Consider the following 18,021-nt stretch of genomic DNA (forward strand, 5'->3'; position numbering starts at 1 on the left):
GCCAAACAGGCAGGATATAACCCCACCCACTTTGCCAAAGCACAGCCCCCACACCACTAGAGGGATATCTTCAACCACCAACTTACCATCCTGAGACAAGGCCGAGTATAGCCGAGTATAGATCAACCACACGGTGGCGCTATAACGGGCCCATGTTTATATCTCAATTTTTTTGACTCAGAGTGATGAAATTTGGCAAAAATGCTCAAGGATATGAGTCTAGCTACCCTATAGTTTTTGTTTGGCCACATGGTGGCATTGTTAGACAGGACAAATCATTCACACAAGCTCATTGGCTCATACCGGCTATATCGTTTGCGCAAGAGTCTTGGAAAATATTGTGTTTGAAGATATGCCAAATTTGGTGCAGATTCTGTAGATGAATACGTTTTAAAGTAATCAATATCCGTAAATGGTCCACAATACATCAAAATAATATTATCTTGCATGATCAGTTTGATTTTGAGTTCTGATATTTGAAGGAAAAAATTAACAGCACACAGCACACTTCGTCAAAAGATTCGACGAAGGCCGTGAGGCCGATACGTAAGCTTATTAAAGTTCATTGTTACTATCAAGAACAGTGTGCTGTTTCCTTTTTCCTTCATCTTGTTCAACTGTTACCATGCACCTGCAAAAAAGATTGCTCAGATGTGCAAGTGCCTTTTGAATTTGGAGTTCTGATATTTGGCAAGCCTGGTAAACAGTACTGATGTAACTTGTTATAGGGAAATGTGTCAAATTGTGGCATTGCTGCTTGCAGCTACTGTATATTTGATCCCTGTACTCTTCTAGCTAGCCTAGATAGGACTACAAGATCTGGATTTGAGTGTCTTTGAAGTCTGGTTTAGGTCGTCCTGTCTCTTAAGATTTCATAGCAAGCTCGTGCTATCGTGGCGCGAAATCCTGGAGAACCAATTATATTTTCCTTGGCGGGAACAGACCAGCAGGAACATCAAATACAGTTTACTTTAGAGACTCTGTGGTAACGTTACAGCAGTAACCATAACGTAGACTGACCGACGACTGTAAAAACATATACAGTATTAGCAACTGATAAACATTTGACTTATGTCGAAATTACAGTAGGTTATAGCGGTAGCAGTGACTAGTACTCGTCCTCACTTAATTTAAACGTTGACGTAAATTAACAGTAGTTAGCTAGTCTAGTGTGTTCCTTAGATTTTTGGCTAGAATAACACACGTCTGGTACTGTTAATGGCCTCCACTGGGAGAAAACAGTCAAAGAAAACGAAGCATGCAGAAGACTCAACTGACATAAAATCGTTTGATTTCGCACTTGAGGACGAAAAGACAGGACTGAGTTGTTCAGAGGATGACATCCGAGAAGGTATCTAGCTAGCTAACTGACGTTAGCTTTGCAAAGGCAATTGGTTTTCTGATCCCATTTGGGCTAGCTAGCTAATTTACCGTATGTGGTATCTTATCACCTTCATCTCTGCCAATGTCCATAGATGAAACTCCTGTTGTTGACAAGATGGCCAAGAAAAGGTCATTTGAGGAGGATGATCTAAAAGTTGGAGTGGGGTAAGTTATAAAGTTGGCTAACATAAACTAAGCTTCATACCAGCAACGGCCTGTTATAATCGTCAAATTGAGCCTTCATTCTTTTAATTGTTTCTTGAATCTTGGCATTCCCTAGGAACGAGGTACAAACCATGTTGGAGAGATTTGGAGGCAAGTTTATCACAATGTGATTTATTTTAGCTAGCCAATAGCTATATATTGAATACTCTAAAATAACTGTTGGTTAAGGTTGTCGTAACCAAAGGTAGGCGTATGCTATGTTCTTTAATAAATGTTTGTCTCAAATTAGTATTTGTTTCATAGCTGATATAAGCAAAGCCATGCAGGCCAAGAGGAAACGTTTAGAGACCTTCACCAAGAGCACACTGAAGGGCAGCAATCAGAAACTGGAGCAGCTGTGGAATACCCAGTATGCACAAAGGTAACAACACCTGCTGAGACCAGAGATTGTGTGAGGCAGTGTCAGCCCTCCTTCACCTCAGCAACACCTCCTGGCATTGAATATAGGCTGTATCACAACCGGCAGTGATTGGGAGTCCCATAGGGCAGCGCACAATTGGCCCAGCGTCATCCGGGTTTGGCCGGTGTAGGCCATCATTGTAAAGAAGAATTTGTTCTTAACTGACTTGCCTAGTTAAATAAAGGTTAATTAAAAAAATATATAAAATGTACACACAGATGGCACCCAGTTTGTCATATACATTACGTGAAAAAAATCAGAAAATATTGTCTGCATTCTTTGTTTAGCAAGGTTCTTTATTCAGATGGAGCTGAAGAATACAAAGGTACCAATCAGAAGTATACTTTCTACCTGAAAGTTTTGCTTTGTTCTCGTTAAAATCACCATGAACACTGCCAGTTGAATTTTTGTGTCAATGTTTTTGGATCACCTTTGAAACAATATGCATGCTCTCAAATCAAGCTCCCAGACTCCAGCAACAACAACAAAACTAAGAATATAATTATGTTTGGGTGCATTGTAGGGTACGTCAATCACTACACATGGCAGGTAACATTTGATATCACTGTAGTGGCCAAAATCCTATCCCAGACACCATTTTATTGCCATTAGTTTACACATTTATTAGCTGTTTATTAGATGTTTGCTTTGCACTTTGTCATTTGTCTTGGGTAACGGTGAAAACTTTGTCTACTGGGTGTTTTTGCAGGCAGAAGCTGACTCAGGAGTACTCACAGCAGGTGTCATCTGTGCTGCAGCAATGGGAGATTGATGCACAGAAATCAGAGGATCAGGAGGAAAAATTGAATGTCAGTGCTACTCTGTATACTGATAATGCAACTTTTTCGGGACTCATACAGTATACAGCTAAAATGTAACATTATCTTTTCCACTATAGAACTTGTTTCGCCAGCAACAAAAACTGTTCCAGCAGGCTAGAGTGGTGCAAAGCCAGAAACTGAAAACCATCAAAGAGCTATACGAGCAGTTCATTAAGGCGAGTCCCAGATGACAGTTTTCTCATACAATGTTAGGCAGGTGCAAATGCTCCCAAAGACACTGTTCCATAGCTGGAATTCCATCATTACAGATGAGGAATTTTACACAACTTTTTAACAAGTGTTTTTGATTTGCACATCAGTATGGTACTTAATTTATAAATCGGCTGTCCTGTGGCATTCGCTAGATGACTTCTCCGTCAGGTTTGTTTTCTGTATTTACGGGTCATGAGACACATGCTACGGGAGTACCAATTTCAAAATTACGCGTCAACTCGCTGCTGTTCTACAACACACTATTGTACAAATCAAAACACTTATCAAATTGAAGTGCAAAAAAAACGCAATTTCAACAGTTCTTTCTATCAAGTTAATCAAAATAATTGAAACTCTTGGGTTTGTCATAATGTCTTTTTAAGAACATGGAGGAGATGGAGAAGAGCCATGAGACCTTCTTGCAGGGGGCACAGGTGGAGCTGAAGAAGGAGATGGCAGTGTTGCAGAAGAAAGTTATGATGGACACTGTGAGTTACGCAATGTCAATCGCATTTACAGTTTTTGAAAAATTGTACACATGACAAAATTGTTAAGTTCAGCTAATTGGCTTGGCTCAAAGCTAGCAAACGGTCAAAAATAATTAATGGATAAAGTGACACCAGCTGTCATGACATTTTTTATTTGATTATTTTCACGTCGTGTAGCCTTCATGTCTGAGGGTTAATTAAAGTAAATTGAAACCGCTTATTAATTTATGATGGAAATTATGTTGCGTCCAACTCCTACTAATTTCTAGCTACCACTGAGTTATGGCAAGAAGAATGGCGCTGAAGGAGATGGCTGCCGTTTTACGATCCCGTAACCAATTGTGCTATTGTGTATGTTTTTTTCGCGTTATTTGTACTTTGTACAATAAGGATTTACTTCAGACGCCCGACAAGGCCCGACAAGGCCCTCATCCCTGTCATTCGCAGGACAAAGAGACGGAGGTATCGAGGACGAAGGTCTGGGTGCCTTGTAAGGATCCGTCGCCGAGAGGGTATCTTTACCATCGATCCTATTAGCCAATGTACAATCAATCGATAATAAAATAGACGAACTACGATCATGTATATCCTACCAATGGGACATTAAAAACTGTATTATCTTATGTTTCACCGAGTCGTGGCTGAACGACGACATGAATATCATCGGGTTTTAAGCTTTTTCGGAGAGGATAGAACAGCGGCCTCTGATAAGACGAGGGGTGGCGGTCTATGTATATTTGTAAACAACAGCTGGTGCACAAAGTAAGGGGAAGGGGGTATATCTGACCTCCATCATCTAGGACGTGACAATGGTTAATCAAATCTCCCCATTTATGCCCATTGTTTTTGCTCAGTTTTGCAGGCCTTCTCATACAGCTGCAACTGTATATGCATTCGTAAATCATGACCTTTCTTGAGTTGGGCTCTGGGATGGTCCAACTGTTGAGAATCTGAGTCTATGGTTGTTGTGGGGGAAAGGGGTTGAGTGTGTATCCCACAACTGTTACGAGGGAGTAAAATATGTTAGGGACAATATAGGATGATTCACAATACTTGTTTGCTAATATAATAATTGCTTGCCATAATGTAATTTTGGTAATGGCGAGACTGTTGAGAGGTAAAAATCCTTTACATAAATTGCCTACATTACTACAAAAATTATTAGCCAATTATGGAAAATAAGAAACAGGATTTTATATTTAATTTGAATGGCTATATATAATACAAATACAGTTGAAGTCGGATGTTTACATACACCTTAGCCAAATACATTTAAACTCAGTTTCACAATTCCTGACATTTAATCCTTGTAAAAATTCCCTGTCTTAGGTCAGTTATGATCACCACTTTATTTTAAGAATGTGGATTGTCAGAATAATAGTAGAGAATTATTTATTTCAGCTTTTATTTCTTTCATTACATTCCCAGTGGGTCAGAAGTTTACATACACTCAATTAGTATTTGGTAGCATTGCCTTTAAATTGTTTAACTTGGGTCAAATGTTTCGGGTAACCTTCCACAAGCTTCTCACAATAAGTTGGGTGAATTTTGGCCCATTCCTCCTGACAGAGCTGGTGTAACTGAGTCAGGTTTGTAGGCCTCCTTGCTTGCACACGCTTTTTCAGTTCTGCCCACAAGTTTTCTATGGGATTGAGGTTAGGGCTTTGTGATGGCCACTCCAATACCTTGACTTTGTTGTCCTTAAGCCATTTTGCAACAACTTTGGAAGTGTGCTTGGCGTCATTGTCCATTTGGAAGACCTATTTGCGACCAAGCTTTAACTTCCTGACTGATGTTTATCCTCGACTTCGGCGATGTCATTTACAAAATAGCCTCCAACACCCTACTCAACAAATTGGATGCAGTCTATCACAGTGCCATCCGTTTTGTCACCAAAGCCCCATATACTACCCACCACTGCGAACTGTACGCTCTCGTTGGCTGGCCCTCGCTTCATACTCGTCGCCAAACCCACTGGCTCCAGGTCATCTACAAGACCCTGCTAGGTAAAGTCCTGCCTTATCTCTGCTCGCTGGTCACCATAGCAGCACCCACCCGTAGCACGCGTTCCAGCAGGTATATCTCACTTGACACCCCCAAAGCCAATTCCTCCTTTGGCCACCTCTCCTTCCAGTTCTCTGCTGCCATTGACTGGAACAAACTACAAAAATCTCTGAAACTGGAAACACTTATCTCCCTCACTAGCTTTAAGCACCAGCTGTCAGAGCAGCTCACAGATCACTGCACCTGTACATAGCCCAAACAACTACCTCTTCCCCTACTGTATTTATTTATTTATTTATTTTGCTCCTTTGCACCCTCATCTACTGTCAAATCTTAATTGCTATATTGTATTTACTTCGCCACCATGGCCTATTTATTGCCTTTACCTCCCTTATCTCACCTCATTTGCTCACATTGTATATAGACTTATTTTTCTACTGTATTATTGACTGTATCTTTGTTTTACTCCATGTGTAACTCTGTGTTGTTATATGTGTCGAACTGCTTTGCTTTATCTTGGCCAGGTCGCAGTTGTAAATGAGAACTTGTTCTCAACTTGCCTACCTGGTTAAATTATTTTTATGTTGCTTCAATATATCCACACAATTGTCCTTCCTCATGATGCCATCTATTTTGTGAAGTGCACCAGTCCTTCATGCAGCAAAGCACCCCCACAACATGATGCTGCCACCCCTGTTCTTCACGGTTGGGATGGTGTTCTTCGGCTTGCAAGCCTCCCCCTTTTTCCTCCAAACATAACAATGGTCATTATGGCCAAACAGTTCTATTTTTGTTTCATCAGGCCCGACATTGCTCCAAAAAGTACGATCTTTGTCCCCATGTGCAGTTGCAAACCGTAGTCTGGCTTTTTTATGGCGGTTTTGAAGCAGTGGCTTCTTCAATCTGAGGTCTTGGCTGATTTTCTTTGATTTTCCCATGATGTCAAGCAAAGAGGCACTGAGTTTGAAGGTAGGCCTTGAAATACATCCACAGCTACACCTCCAATTGACTCAAATTACGTCAATTAGCCTATCAGAAGCTTCTAAAGCCATGACATTTTCTGTAATTTTCCATGCTGTTTAAAGGCACAGTAACCTTCTGACCCACTGGAATTGTGATACAGTGAATTATAAGTGAAATAATTGTTTGAAAAATGACTTGTCATGCACAAAGTAGATGTCCTAACCGACTTGCCAAAACTATAGTTTGTTATCAAGAAATTTGTGGAGTGGTTGAAAAACAAGTTTTAATGACTCCAACCTACAGTGGGGCAAAAAAGTATTTAGTCAGCCACCAATTGTGCAAGTTCTCCCAATTAAAAAGATGAGAGTTCTGTAATTTTCATCATAGGTACACTTCAACTATGACAGACAAAATGAGAAAAAAAATCCAGAAAATCACATTGTAGGATTTTTTATGAATTTATTTGCAAATTATGGTGGAAAATAAGTATTTGGTCACCTACAAACAAGCAAGATTTCTGGCTCTCACAGACCTGTAACTTCTTCTTTAAGAGGCTCCTCTGTCCTCCACTCGTTACCTGTATTAATGGCACCTGTTTGAACTTGTTATCAGTATAAAAGACACCTGTCCACAACCTCAAACAGTCACACTCCAAACTCCACTATGGCCAAGACCAAAGAGCTGTCAAAGGACACCAGAAACAAAATTGTAGACTTGCACCAGGCTATTAGGAAATGGAAGACATACAAGACCACTGATAATCTCCCTCGATCTGGGGCTCCACGCAAGATCTCACCCCGTGGGGTCAAAATGATCACAAGAACGGTGAGCAAAAATCCCAGAACCACACGGGGGGACCTAGTGAATGACCTGCAGAGAGCTGGGACCAAAGTAATAAAGCCTACCATCAGTAACACACTACGCCGCCAGGGACTCAAATCCTGCAGTGCCAGACGTGTCCCCCTGCTTAAGCCAGTACATGTCCAGGCCCGTCTGAAGTTTGCTAGAGAGCATTTGGATGATCCAGAAGAAGATTGGGAGAATGTCATATGGTCAGATGAAACCAAAATAGAACTTTTTGGTAAAAACTCAACTCGTCGTGTTTGGAGGACAAAGAATGCTGAGTTGCATCCAAAGAACACCATACCTACTGTGAAGCATGGGGGTGGAAACATCATGCTTTGGGGCTGTTTTTCTGCAAAGGGACCAGGACGACTGATCCGTGTAAAGGAAAGAATGAATGGGGCCATGTATCGTGAGATTTTGAGTGAAAACCTCCTTCCATCAGCAAGGGTATTGAAGATGAAACGTGGCTGGGTCTTTCAGCATGACAATGATCCCAAACACACCGCCCGGGCAACGAAGGAGTGGCTTCGTAAGAAGCATTTAAAGGTCCTGGAGTGGCCTAGCCAGTCTCCAGATCTCAACCCCATAGAAAATCTTTGGAGGGAGTTGAAAGTCCGTGTTGCCCAGCAACAGCCCCAAAACATCACTGCTCTAGAGGAGATCTGCATGGAGGAATGGGCCAAAATACCAGCAACAGTGTGTGTGAACCTTGTGAAGACTTACAGAAAACGTTTGACCTCTGTCATTGCCAACAAAGGGTATATAACAAAGTATTGAGAAACTTTTGTTATTGACCAAATACTTATTTTCCACCATAATTTGCAAATAAATTCATTAAAAACCCTACAGTGTGATTTTCTGGATTTTCTTCCCTCATTTTGTCTGTTGAAGTGTACCTATGATGAAAATTACAGGCCTCTCTCATCTTTTTAATTGGGATTACTTGCACAATTGGTAGCTGACTAAATACTTTTTTGCCCCACTGTAAGTGTATGTAAACTTCCAACTTCATATATATATATATATATATATTTTTTTTTTAAATGGCTATATATAATACAAATTGAGGTGAGGGTGATGGAAATGCACTGCTTCTGTTCTGGGGGTGGCACTGTGTGCTCTTTTCGAAGGATGTGTCCTGGTCTCTCCGGGGCTATGGGGTCGGTGGAGGTCTGCCGGGCATTGGGATGACAACCCAACTCGGGATGAGGGGTTTTAGCGGGTGGAATAGTGGGGACCAATTGGCGGTTTACTAAATAGCAATTCAATGTCATGGTACAGAGCTATAGACATTCAATCATCATATTACTTTTTAATGGTACGTTTACAAACATATTTTGATAAATAGAAATGAATGGTAAGTGGTGAAATAAGTATAGCCAGTTATAATTGTCATGGCTTAGCAGATAATAAGAAAAGACGATCAGTATTTACCTAGCTAAAAGAGAATGAATATATATATTGTTTACAGGAAACTCATTCAATCATTTTAGATGAAGTTTTGTGGAAAGAGGACTGGAGGGGGGAATATATTTCTCCCATGGGCAAAGAAATTTAAGAAGGGGTGATTATGATCACCAGTCCTTATGAGTAATTTTGATCCAAATGTGCAAATTGTCCAAACAGATTAGATGGATTATTTGAAATATGTTATTGGACAATAAACAGATATGGCTTTTTAACCTATACGGTCCAAATAATGATGATCCAAGCTTCTTTGAAAATATATCTAAGAATTTATCAACTCTACAAGCAACACTAGACTCTATTATTATGGTGGGGGATTTACTGGTGTTTTGCGGGTACTATTTAATGAAGCTGCCAGTTGAGGACTTGTGAGGCGTCTGTTTCTCAAACTAGACACGAATGTACTTGTCCTCTTGCTCAGTTGTGCACCAGGGCCTCCCACTCCTCTTTCTATTCTGGTTAGAGCCAGTTTGCGCTTTTCTGTGAAGGGAATAGTACACAGCGTTGTACGAGATCTTCAGTTTCTTGGCAATTTCTCCCGTGGAATAGCCTTAATTTCTCAGAACAAGAATAGACTGACGAGTTTCAGGAGAAAGTGATTTGTTTTTGGCCATTTTGAGCCTGTAATCGAACCCACAAATGCTGATGCTCCAGATACTCAATTAGTCTAAAGAAGGGCAGTTTTTTATTGCTTCTTTAATCAACAACGGTTTTCAGCCGTGCTAACATAATTGCAAAAGGGTTTTCTAATCATCAATTATCCTTTTAAAATAATACACTTAGATTAGCTAACACAACATGCCATTGAATCACAGGAGTGATGGTTGCTGATAATGGGCCTATGTAGATATTCCATTTAAAAATCAGCCGTTTCCAGCTACAATAGTCATTTACAACATTAACAATGTCTACACTGTATTTCTGATCAATTTGATATTTTAATGGTCAAAAACTGTGCTTTTCTTTCAAAAACAAGGACATTTCTAAGTGACCCCAAACTTTTGAATGGTAGTGTATATTTACCCAAAAAATATGGGGGTTTGGAAATAATGCAGACAATTACATTGATGGAAGCAACAATCTATCCGCAATATTAAAGCTGATCCACCCCTTAAAAAAAATTAAGTCTAAGGAAGTCTCGAGGTTTTGCTCGCCTGAGGTAGATTATCTCATGATAAGCTGTAGACCACTACTTACCAAGAGTTTATCTGTATTTTTTGTAGCTGCCTATATACCACCACAAACCGATGCTGGCACTAAGGCTGCACTCAATGACCTGTATACCGCCATAAGCAAACAGGAAAACGCTCATCCAGAGGCGACGCTCCTAGTGGCATGGGACTTTAATGCAGGGAAACTCATCCGTTTTACCTCATTTCTACCAGCATGTTAAATGTGCAACCAGAGGGGGAAAAACTCTAGACCACCTTTACTCCACGCACAGAGACACGTACAAAGCTCTCCCTCGTTCTCCATTTGGCAAATCTGACCATAATTCTATCCTCCTGCTTACGAGCAAAAACTAAAGCAGGAAGCACCAGTGACTTGGTCAATAAGAAAGTGGTCAGATGAAGCAGATGCTAAGCTACAGGACTGTTTTGCTAGCACATACTGGAATATGTTCCGGGATTCTTTCGATGGCATTGAGGAGTACACCACATCAATAAGTGCATCGACGACATCGTCCCCACAGTGACTGTACATACATACCTCAACCAGAAGCCATGGATTACAGGCAAGATCCTCACTGAGCTAAAGGGTAGACCTGTCTCTTTCAAGAAGCGGGACTCTAACCCGGAAGCTTATAAGAAATCCTGCTATGCCCTCCTACGAACCATCAAACGGGCAAAGCGTCAATACAGGAATAAGATCGAATCATACTACACCGGCTGTGACGCTTGTCAGATGTGGCAGGGCTTGCAAACTATTACAGACTACAAAGGGAAGCACAACTGCGAGCTACCCAGTGACACGAGCCTACCAGACGAGCTAAATTACTTCTATGCTCGCTTCGAGGCAAGTAACACTGAAGCATGCATGAAAGCATCAGCTGTTCTAGACGACTGTGTGATCACGCTCTCCGTAGCCGATGTGAGTAAGACCTTTAAACAGGTCAACATTCACAAGGCCGCATGGCCAGACGGATTAGCAGAAGGTGTGCTCCGGGCATGTGCTGACCAACTGGCAAGTGTCTTCACTGACATTTTCAACATGTCCCTGATTGAGTCTGTAATATCAACATGTTTCAAGCAGACTACCATAGTCCCTGTGCCCAAGAACACTAAGGTAACCTGCCTAAATGACACTGACCCGTAGCACTCACGTCTGTAGCCATGAAGTGCTTTGAAAGGCTGGTCATGGCTCACAAACACCAATTATCCCAGAAACCCTAGACCCACTCCAATTTGCATACTGCCCCAACAGATGATGCAATTGCTATTGCTCTCAACACTGCCCTTTCCCACCTGGACAAAATGAACACCTATGAGAGAATGCTATTCATTGACTAGAGCTCAGCGTTCAACACCATAGTGCCTTCAACGCTCATCACTAAGCTAAGGACCGTGGGACTAAACACCTCCCTCTGCAACTGGATCCTGGACTTCCTGACGGGCCGCCCCCAGGTGATATGGGTAGGCAACAACACATCAGCCACGCTGATCCTCAACACTAGGGGCCCCTCAGGGATGCAGGCTCAGTCCCCTCCTGTACTCCCTGTTCACTCATGACTGCATGGCCAGGCACGACTCCAACACCATCATCAAGTGGTAGGCCTGATCACCAACAACGATGAGACAGCCTAAAGGGAGGAGGTTCGAGACCTGGCCGTGTGGTGCCAGGGCAACAACCTCTCCCTCAATGTGATCAAGACCAAAGGAGATGATTGTGGACAACAGGAAAAGGAGAACCGAGCACGCCCCCATTCTCATCGACGGAGCTGTAGTGGAGCAGATTGAGACCTTCAGGTTCCTTGGTGTCCATATCACCAACAAACTATCATGGTCCAAACACACTAAGACAGTCGTGAAGAGGGCACGACAAAGCCTATTCACCCTCAGGAGACTGGCCTCAGATCCTCAAAAGGTTCTACAGCTGCACCATCGAGAGTATCCTGACTGGTTGCATCACTGCCTGGTATGGCAACTGCTCGGCCTCTGACCGCAAGGCACTACAGAGGGTAGTGCGTAAGGCCCAGTACATCACTGGGGCCAAGCTTGCTGCCATCCAGGACCTCTATACCAGGTGGTGTTAGAGGAAGGCCCTAAAAATAGTCAAATACTCCAGCCACCCTAGTCATAGACTGTTCTCTCTGCTACCGCACGGCAAGCGGTCCCGGAGCGCCAAGTCTAGGTCCAAAAGGCTTCTTAACAGCTTCTACCCACAAGTCTCCTGAACAGCTAATCAAATGGCTACCCCAGACCCCTCTTTTACGCTGCTGCTACTCTCTGTTTATTATCTATGCATAGTCACTTTAACTCTACCTACATGTACATATTACCTCGACTAACCGTTGCCCCTGCACATTGACTCTGTATCGGTACCCCCTGTATATAGCCTCGCTATTGTTATTTTACTGCTGCTGTTGAATTATTTGTTACTTTTATTTTCCATTTACTTAACACTTATTTTTCTTAACTTCTTAAAGCGTTGTTGGTTAAGGGCTTGTAAAGTAACCATTTCACTATAAGGTTGTACTTACTTACTGACTTTGTTGTCCCCATGGGGAAATTGTGTTGCAGTGTCATGTACACGTTTAAAGTGGCGTTTAAATACAAAACAAAATTGACAATACAACTTTCATAAGTTACATACCAATAAAACCTTCTTCTTTTTTTAAGACGAGGCTGCTGGCCTTACTGAGTCGATAGGAACATTAGCCCGAGCTACTTAGGAGGGATATCACACCTGGCACAAATGATTGTCTTGTTCAGTTTTTCCTGCTGAGGGGTGCCCTATACCTGTGCCCAGAGGGGAGTAGTTCAAAGTCTGGGTACAGGGGGTGGCTTGGGTCTAAAATGATTTGGTGAGCCTTGCGGAGGTCCCTGACCTTAAAGATCTCATCCAGGCCTGTCTGTTTGACTCCTAGTACCTTGCTTGCTGTGGTGATAATCCTTCTCAGCATATTTCTCTGGCTGACAGTGGCATTGCCAAACCAACAAACAATACAAAAAGTTAAAATACTCTCAATGAAAGATTTGTAAAACAGAGTCAGTATAGTACAGTCTACATTAAAAGATCCCAGCATTTTGAGAAAGTACAGTCTGTTGGCTCTTTCTGTAGATCAGGTCTGTACATTTACTCCACTGACACTTAGTGTCCAAGAGGACACCCAGGTATTTGTATTCCTCTACAATCTCTATATTCTGACCTCTGATAGATGTTGCAGAGGTAGGTGTTGTACACTTCCTGAAGTCTATGCACATCTATTTGGTCTTGTTGGTATTGAGGACCAAGTGTGATTCCTCACACCACTCTACAAAGTCATCTAGGACTGGGCCATGATGTTCCTCGTCATCATGCAACAGGCTGATCAAGGCAGTGTCATCAGCGAACTTAACGAGGTGTCTGTCAGAATGGGAACTAGTACAACCATTAGTGTACAGGAGTGGGGACAAAACACATCCCTGAGGAGCGCCTGTGTTGGTATTGCGTATATCCGACACGTGGGGACCTATTTTGACTCGCTGTGGGCGTTGGCTCAGGAAGTCCAACAGCCACAAAAAGTATTCGGCGCATGTGACAAATACAATTTTATTCAATTTTTTTATTAAAAAAAAATCTGTAATGGTTTCCCATTGGTCACTTGAGTGTTATAACCCATCTCTCTCTGTCCACAGCAACAGCAGGAGATGGCCACTGTCCGCAAGTCTCTTCAGTCTATGCTGTTCTAGAGGAAGTTTAATCTGATGTTACCATGTCAATAGCCTCTACAGTCAAACCGCTAAGGGTTTTTACAATTCGAGAGTTCACGACAATTAGACACTGGAAATGAAAGACAGAGATAAGGTTTTCAAAGTCTGAATTCTGTTTGTATATTTGCATGCTGTATTTATTCATTAACATGTTGCTTATTCGTATATTTATTTGCCAGTTGATCTGCTATTGTATACTTACCTGTGTTTATCTTCTGTTTGTTTCATAAAACAATTTGCTCTAAACAATACAATTTTGTTTTTATTAAAGCCATTATAAGTAGCAGTTATTTTTTATAATGGACTGAAGTATTTTCTGATTTGTCAAGGCAGACAACAATAACAAAACTTTGATCCACTCCTCTGTCTGTGTCCTTTTACATTTTTGACTCTTGTTTTTTTTCTCCAAACATTGATGTATTCTTTTTTATATTTACACAATGTTGGGGCTGTACAGTATGTTGGTTGTAATGTAATAGACTATCAAATCACCAGTACATCCCTGCAAATAGGTGGCAATAATGTACCAATAACTGAGCTGGGCATGTAAACAAACCCACAAGGAAGAAGACACTTCACTTACTGGATAGGATTGCAGGGACTGTTATTAGGCAAAAATGGGTAAGATTTGTTGCTACCTTTTTTACTGTGTCATACTTTTGTTACGTTTCTCATGAAATCAATGTTTAGCTACTGATTAGTTTCCATCAGCCAATGTTTGCTCTGTGTTAGCATTTAAAAGAGCTAGGTAGGATGTGGTAAATTTACAATTTCCTATGAATACAGTTCAAATTATTTGGGTGTTCTTTGAGTTAAACCAGATGAACGTTTGCTATCCAGGGAATGTGTAAGACAGATGTCGCTGTATACTAGCTACTTCAATGACCTCTTCTGTCTCCTCGTATTGCATTGTTATTCAGGAAAATAACTTGCTGACCCGTGAAAGTGAATGCATACCAGACAATGCTATTATAGCTAGGCCTTTAGTAATATGCATTGACCAGACCTGACATTTGTATTTTGTCCTTTGAAGTTATGTCTGTATAGTTTGATCAATGTAATGAGTAAAGTATGACTACTATACTTTTATCTATCCCTCCTGCCATGTTAAATCTCCAATCTCTTTTCTGGCCTGTTTTGCACCAGGAAAATTAGGATACTGGTCCTGTGGTTGGATGGAGCTGGGGAAAAAAACTACAATTCTTTACAGACTTCTAGTTGGGGAGGTCGTCACCACTATAACCAGTGAGTGTCAACTTATTCTCAGTGCTGAGTAACATACTCAAACTCAAACTGATGTGCGTAACTTTGCATGCCAATACAATGGTATGTCTTGCAACATATATATTTGTTACTGAAATGGCTCAAGCTACTGGTCTGCCCCCACCCAGCCATTTGCTTCAACATGGAAACGGTAACATACAAGGATCTGACATTCCAGGTGTGGGATCTTGGAGGGCAGACCAGTATTAGGTTGTAAGATATTCCTGACTTATTTATTGTAGCATATGTCTCACACATCTGAAGTTTGCAACTGTCAGCTTGTCAAGAGTCAACCAACAAATGTATTGGTTACACTGTTTCTTCTTGCATCTCTCTCTGTTTCAGGCCTTACTGGCACTGCTACTACTCCAAAACCGATGCTGTTATCTATGTAGTGGACAGCAGTGACCAGGACGGGATGGGAATTTCCAAGTCTGAACTGGTGGCTATGCTTGAGATATCCCAATCTGCTCCTCATACCATCACGGTCACCTAATCATCCCCAGCTTACAATTGGCTCATTCATCCCCCATCCTCTTCCCTGTAACTATTCCCTAGGTTGTTGCTGTAAATGACACTGTGTTCTCAGTCAACTTACCTGGTAAAATAAAAAAGGAATTTGGCTTTAGGAGCTTGTATATGTTTACTGGTACCATGGCTCACACTTATCTTCTTATCCATTAGTCTAATTTATCAGGCTGTAATACACAATGAATTGGTATATACAGCCTGAAATGAATGTAAATGTTCCTTACAAGCCAGAATGTTGAATACAAATATATATTTGAACTTACTCTGCCGGATGTGTGTGCGGTTTGACCGTAAGCCGCTTGAAATCTGCTAAATTGCAAATAAACTCAGCAAAAAAAGAAACATCCTCAATGTCAACTGTGTTATTTTCAGCAAACTTAACATGTAAATATTTGTATGAACATAACGAGATTCAACAAATGAGACATAAACTGAACAAGTTCCACAGACATGTGACTAACAGAAATGGAATAATGTGTCCCTGAACAAAGGGGTGGTCAAAATCAAAAGTAACAGTCAGTATCTGATGTGGCCACCAGCTACATTAAGTACTGCAGTGCATCTCCTCCTCAAGGACTGCACCAGGTTTGCCAGTTCTTGCTGTGAGATGTTACCCCACTCTTCCACCAAGGCACTTGCAAGTTCCCGGACATTTCTGGGGGGAATGGCCCTAGCCCTCACCCTCCGAGCCAACAGGTCCCAGACGTGCTCAATGGGATTGAGATCCGGGCTCTTCGCTGGCCATGGCAGAACACTGACATTCCTGTCTTGCAGGAAATCACGCACAGAAGGAGCAGTATGGCTGGTGGCATTGTCATGCTGGAGGGTCATGTCAGGTTGAGCCTGCGGGAAGGCTACCACATGAGGCGCCTGTCTTCCCTGTAACGCACAGCGTTGAGATTGCCTGAAATGACAAGAAGCTCAGTCCGATGATGCTGTGACACACCGCCCCAGACCATGACAGACCCTCCACCTCCAAATCGATCCCGCTCCAGAGTACAGGCCTCGGTGTATTGCTCATTCCTTCAACGATAAACGCAAATCCGACCATCACCCCTGGTGAGACAAAACCGCGACTCGTCAGTGAAGAGTACTTTTTGCCTGTCCCGTCTGGTCCAGGGCTGGGGGGTTTGTGCCCATAGGAGACGTTGTTGCCGGTGATGTCTGGTGAGGACCTGCCCTCAGTTCAGCTTATTGCGGACAGTCTGAGCACTGATGGAGGGATTGTGCGTTCCTGGTTTAACTCAGGCAGTTGTTGCCATCCTTTACCTGTCCCGCAGGTGTGATGTTCGGATGTACCGATCCTGTCCAGGTGTTGTTACACGTGGTCTGCCACTGCGAGAACGTCTCCCTGTATCGCTGTCATAGGCGTCTCACAGTACGGACATTGCAATTTATTGACCTGGCCACATCTGCAGTCCTCATGCCTCCCTGCAGCATGCCTAAGGCACATTCATACAGATGAGCAGGGACCCTGGGCATCTTTCTTTTGTTTTTCCAGAGTCAGTAGAAAGGCCTCTTTAGTGTCCTAAGTTTTCATAACTGTGACCTTAATTGCCTACCGCCTGTTAGTGTCTTAACGACTGTTCATTAATTGTTTGGTTCATTGAACAAGCATGGGAAACAGTGTTTAAACCCTTTAAAGTGAAGTGATTTTGATTTTTACAAATTATCTTTGAAAGACAGGGTCCTGAACAGATGTTTATTTTTTTGCTGAGTTTATGTCCACTCATTGTGACAAGTTAATGTTCATATGAATCTGTCTTTGAAGTCAAGCTTCTCACCTTGGGAAAAACTTCAATAGAATCTTCCATCTCTGTCCTTTGTGTAGAGTCATACAAGGGACACTTTGGGCCGGTCCATTGTGTTCGCTTTAGTCCAGACGGGGAGCTCTATGCCAGCGGATCAGAGGATGGAACACTCCGTCTGTGGAAGACAGCCTTGGGTAAAACCTACGGCCTGTGGAAATGCGTGCTGTCAGGTGAGGGGTCAGACAATCTGACCCTGTGGTCCACTTCAATTGGATGTCATTCCAGAAATATGAAGTAGCTAGCATTTAGACTAAGTTAAAAAATACTTTGTCGGTTCACAGAGGAGCTGATCTCAGACAACTGTGATGTCTCCTACCTGGCTACACCTGAAATAAAGGCCTGAGGTCCAGGACCCAGCAGGTCTACGCACAACTTCTGGCAGGGTCCCTATCCACTATCCCTAAATTTGACGTATGTGGGGAAGAGAAACTTGTGAGTCCTAGGTCTGTCAGTGGTCATCCTATTGCATTTCTCTATTTTGATGCAACCATGAAGTGTTTGCCAAGCATCAATGTTAGTTTTTATCAATAGTATATGGGAGAGATGTTTACATTGAAAATACATAGTAGTACTTTTGTCTCTTAATTCCTATTTTGCCATTGTTGCAGCTGTATTTCATTGTTAAATTAAATAATTTTAACATGCTGTCTAAAGTTTTCAGTTCGCACCATGAATGGTTCTATAAACAGTCAC

The 18,021-nt window shown here is 42.0% G+C and overlaps 2 protein-coding genes and 1 long non-coding RNA gene across 4 annotated transcripts; all 3 read left to right on the top strand.

Moving 5' to 3' along the window:
- Positions 1-948: 948 nt before the first annotated feature.
- sycp3 (synaptonemal complex protein 3) lies at positions 949-14,087 on the top strand. The gene is made up of 8 exons (XM_071416504.1): positions 949-1,351; positions 1,476-1,548; positions 1,664-1,698; positions 1,852-1,969; positions 2,718-2,817; positions 2,907-3,005; positions 3,426-3,530; positions 13,649-14,087. Exons 1-8 carry the CDS (start codon positions 1,219-1,221, stop codon positions 13,700-13,702), a joined length of 717 nt encoding a protein of 238 aa, XP_071272605.1. The 5' UTR covers positions 949-1,218; the 3' UTR covers positions 13,703-14,087.
- Positions 14,088-14,258: 171 nt separating this feature from the next.
- On the top strand, positions 14,259-15,859 carry LOC139584528 (ADP-ribosylation factor-like protein 1). 2 transcript variants are annotated; one of them, XM_071416505.1, is made up of 4 exons: positions 14,259-14,344; positions 14,870-14,968; positions 15,115-15,196; positions 15,332-15,859. In XM_071416505.1, the coding sequence occupies exons 1-4, from the start codon at positions 14,341-14,343 to the stop codon at positions 15,480-15,482; spliced, it is 336 nt and encodes a 111-aa protein (XP_071272606.1). In that variant the 5' UTR covers positions 14,259-14,340; the 3' UTR covers positions 15,483-15,859. The 2 variants fall into 2 exon arrangements, 1 of the variants encoding a protein (XP_071272606.1); XR_011676773.1 differs by lacking the exon at positions 15,115-15,196.
- Positions 15,860-17,348: 1,489 nt separating this feature from the next.
- LOC139584529 (uncharacterized) lies at positions 17,349-17,970 on the top strand. The gene is made up of 2 exons (XR_011676774.1): positions 17,349-17,498; positions 17,610-17,970. It is a non-coding gene; the product is annotated as an uncharacterized lncRNA (long non-coding RNA).
- Positions 17,971-18,021: the final 51 nt, after the last annotated feature.

This window comes from Salvelinus alpinus, chromosome 9 (assembly GCF_045679555.1).
Source record: "Salvelinus alpinus chromosome 9, SLU_Salpinus.1, whole genome shotgun sequence".
Lineage (NCBI taxonomy): Eukaryota > Metazoa > Chordata > Actinopteri > Salmoniformes > Salmonidae > Salvelinus > Salvelinus alpinus.

Coding starts and splice junctions, on each gene's coding strand:
- sycp3 (XM_071416504.1), top strand. CDS start 1,219: ATGGCCTCCACTGGGAGAAAACAGTCAAAGAAAACGAAGCATGCAGAA. Junction 1,352..1,475: donor AGAGGATGACATCCGAGAAG/GTATCTAGCTAG, acceptor CAATGTCCATAG/ATGAAACTCCTGTTGTTGAC. Junction 1,970..2,717: donor AATACCCAGTATGCACAAAG/GTAACAACACCT, acceptor GTGTTTTTGCAG/GCAGAAGCTGACTCAGGAGT.
- LOC139584528 (XM_071416505.1), top strand. Junction 14,969..15,114: donor GGTCGTCACCACTATAACCA/GTGAGTGTCAAC, acceptor GCCCCCACCCAG/CCATTTGCTTCAACATGGAA. Junction 15,197..15,331: donor GGAGGGCAGACCAGTATTAG/GTTGTAAGATAT, acceptor TCTCTGTTTCAG/GCCTTACTGGCACTGCTACT.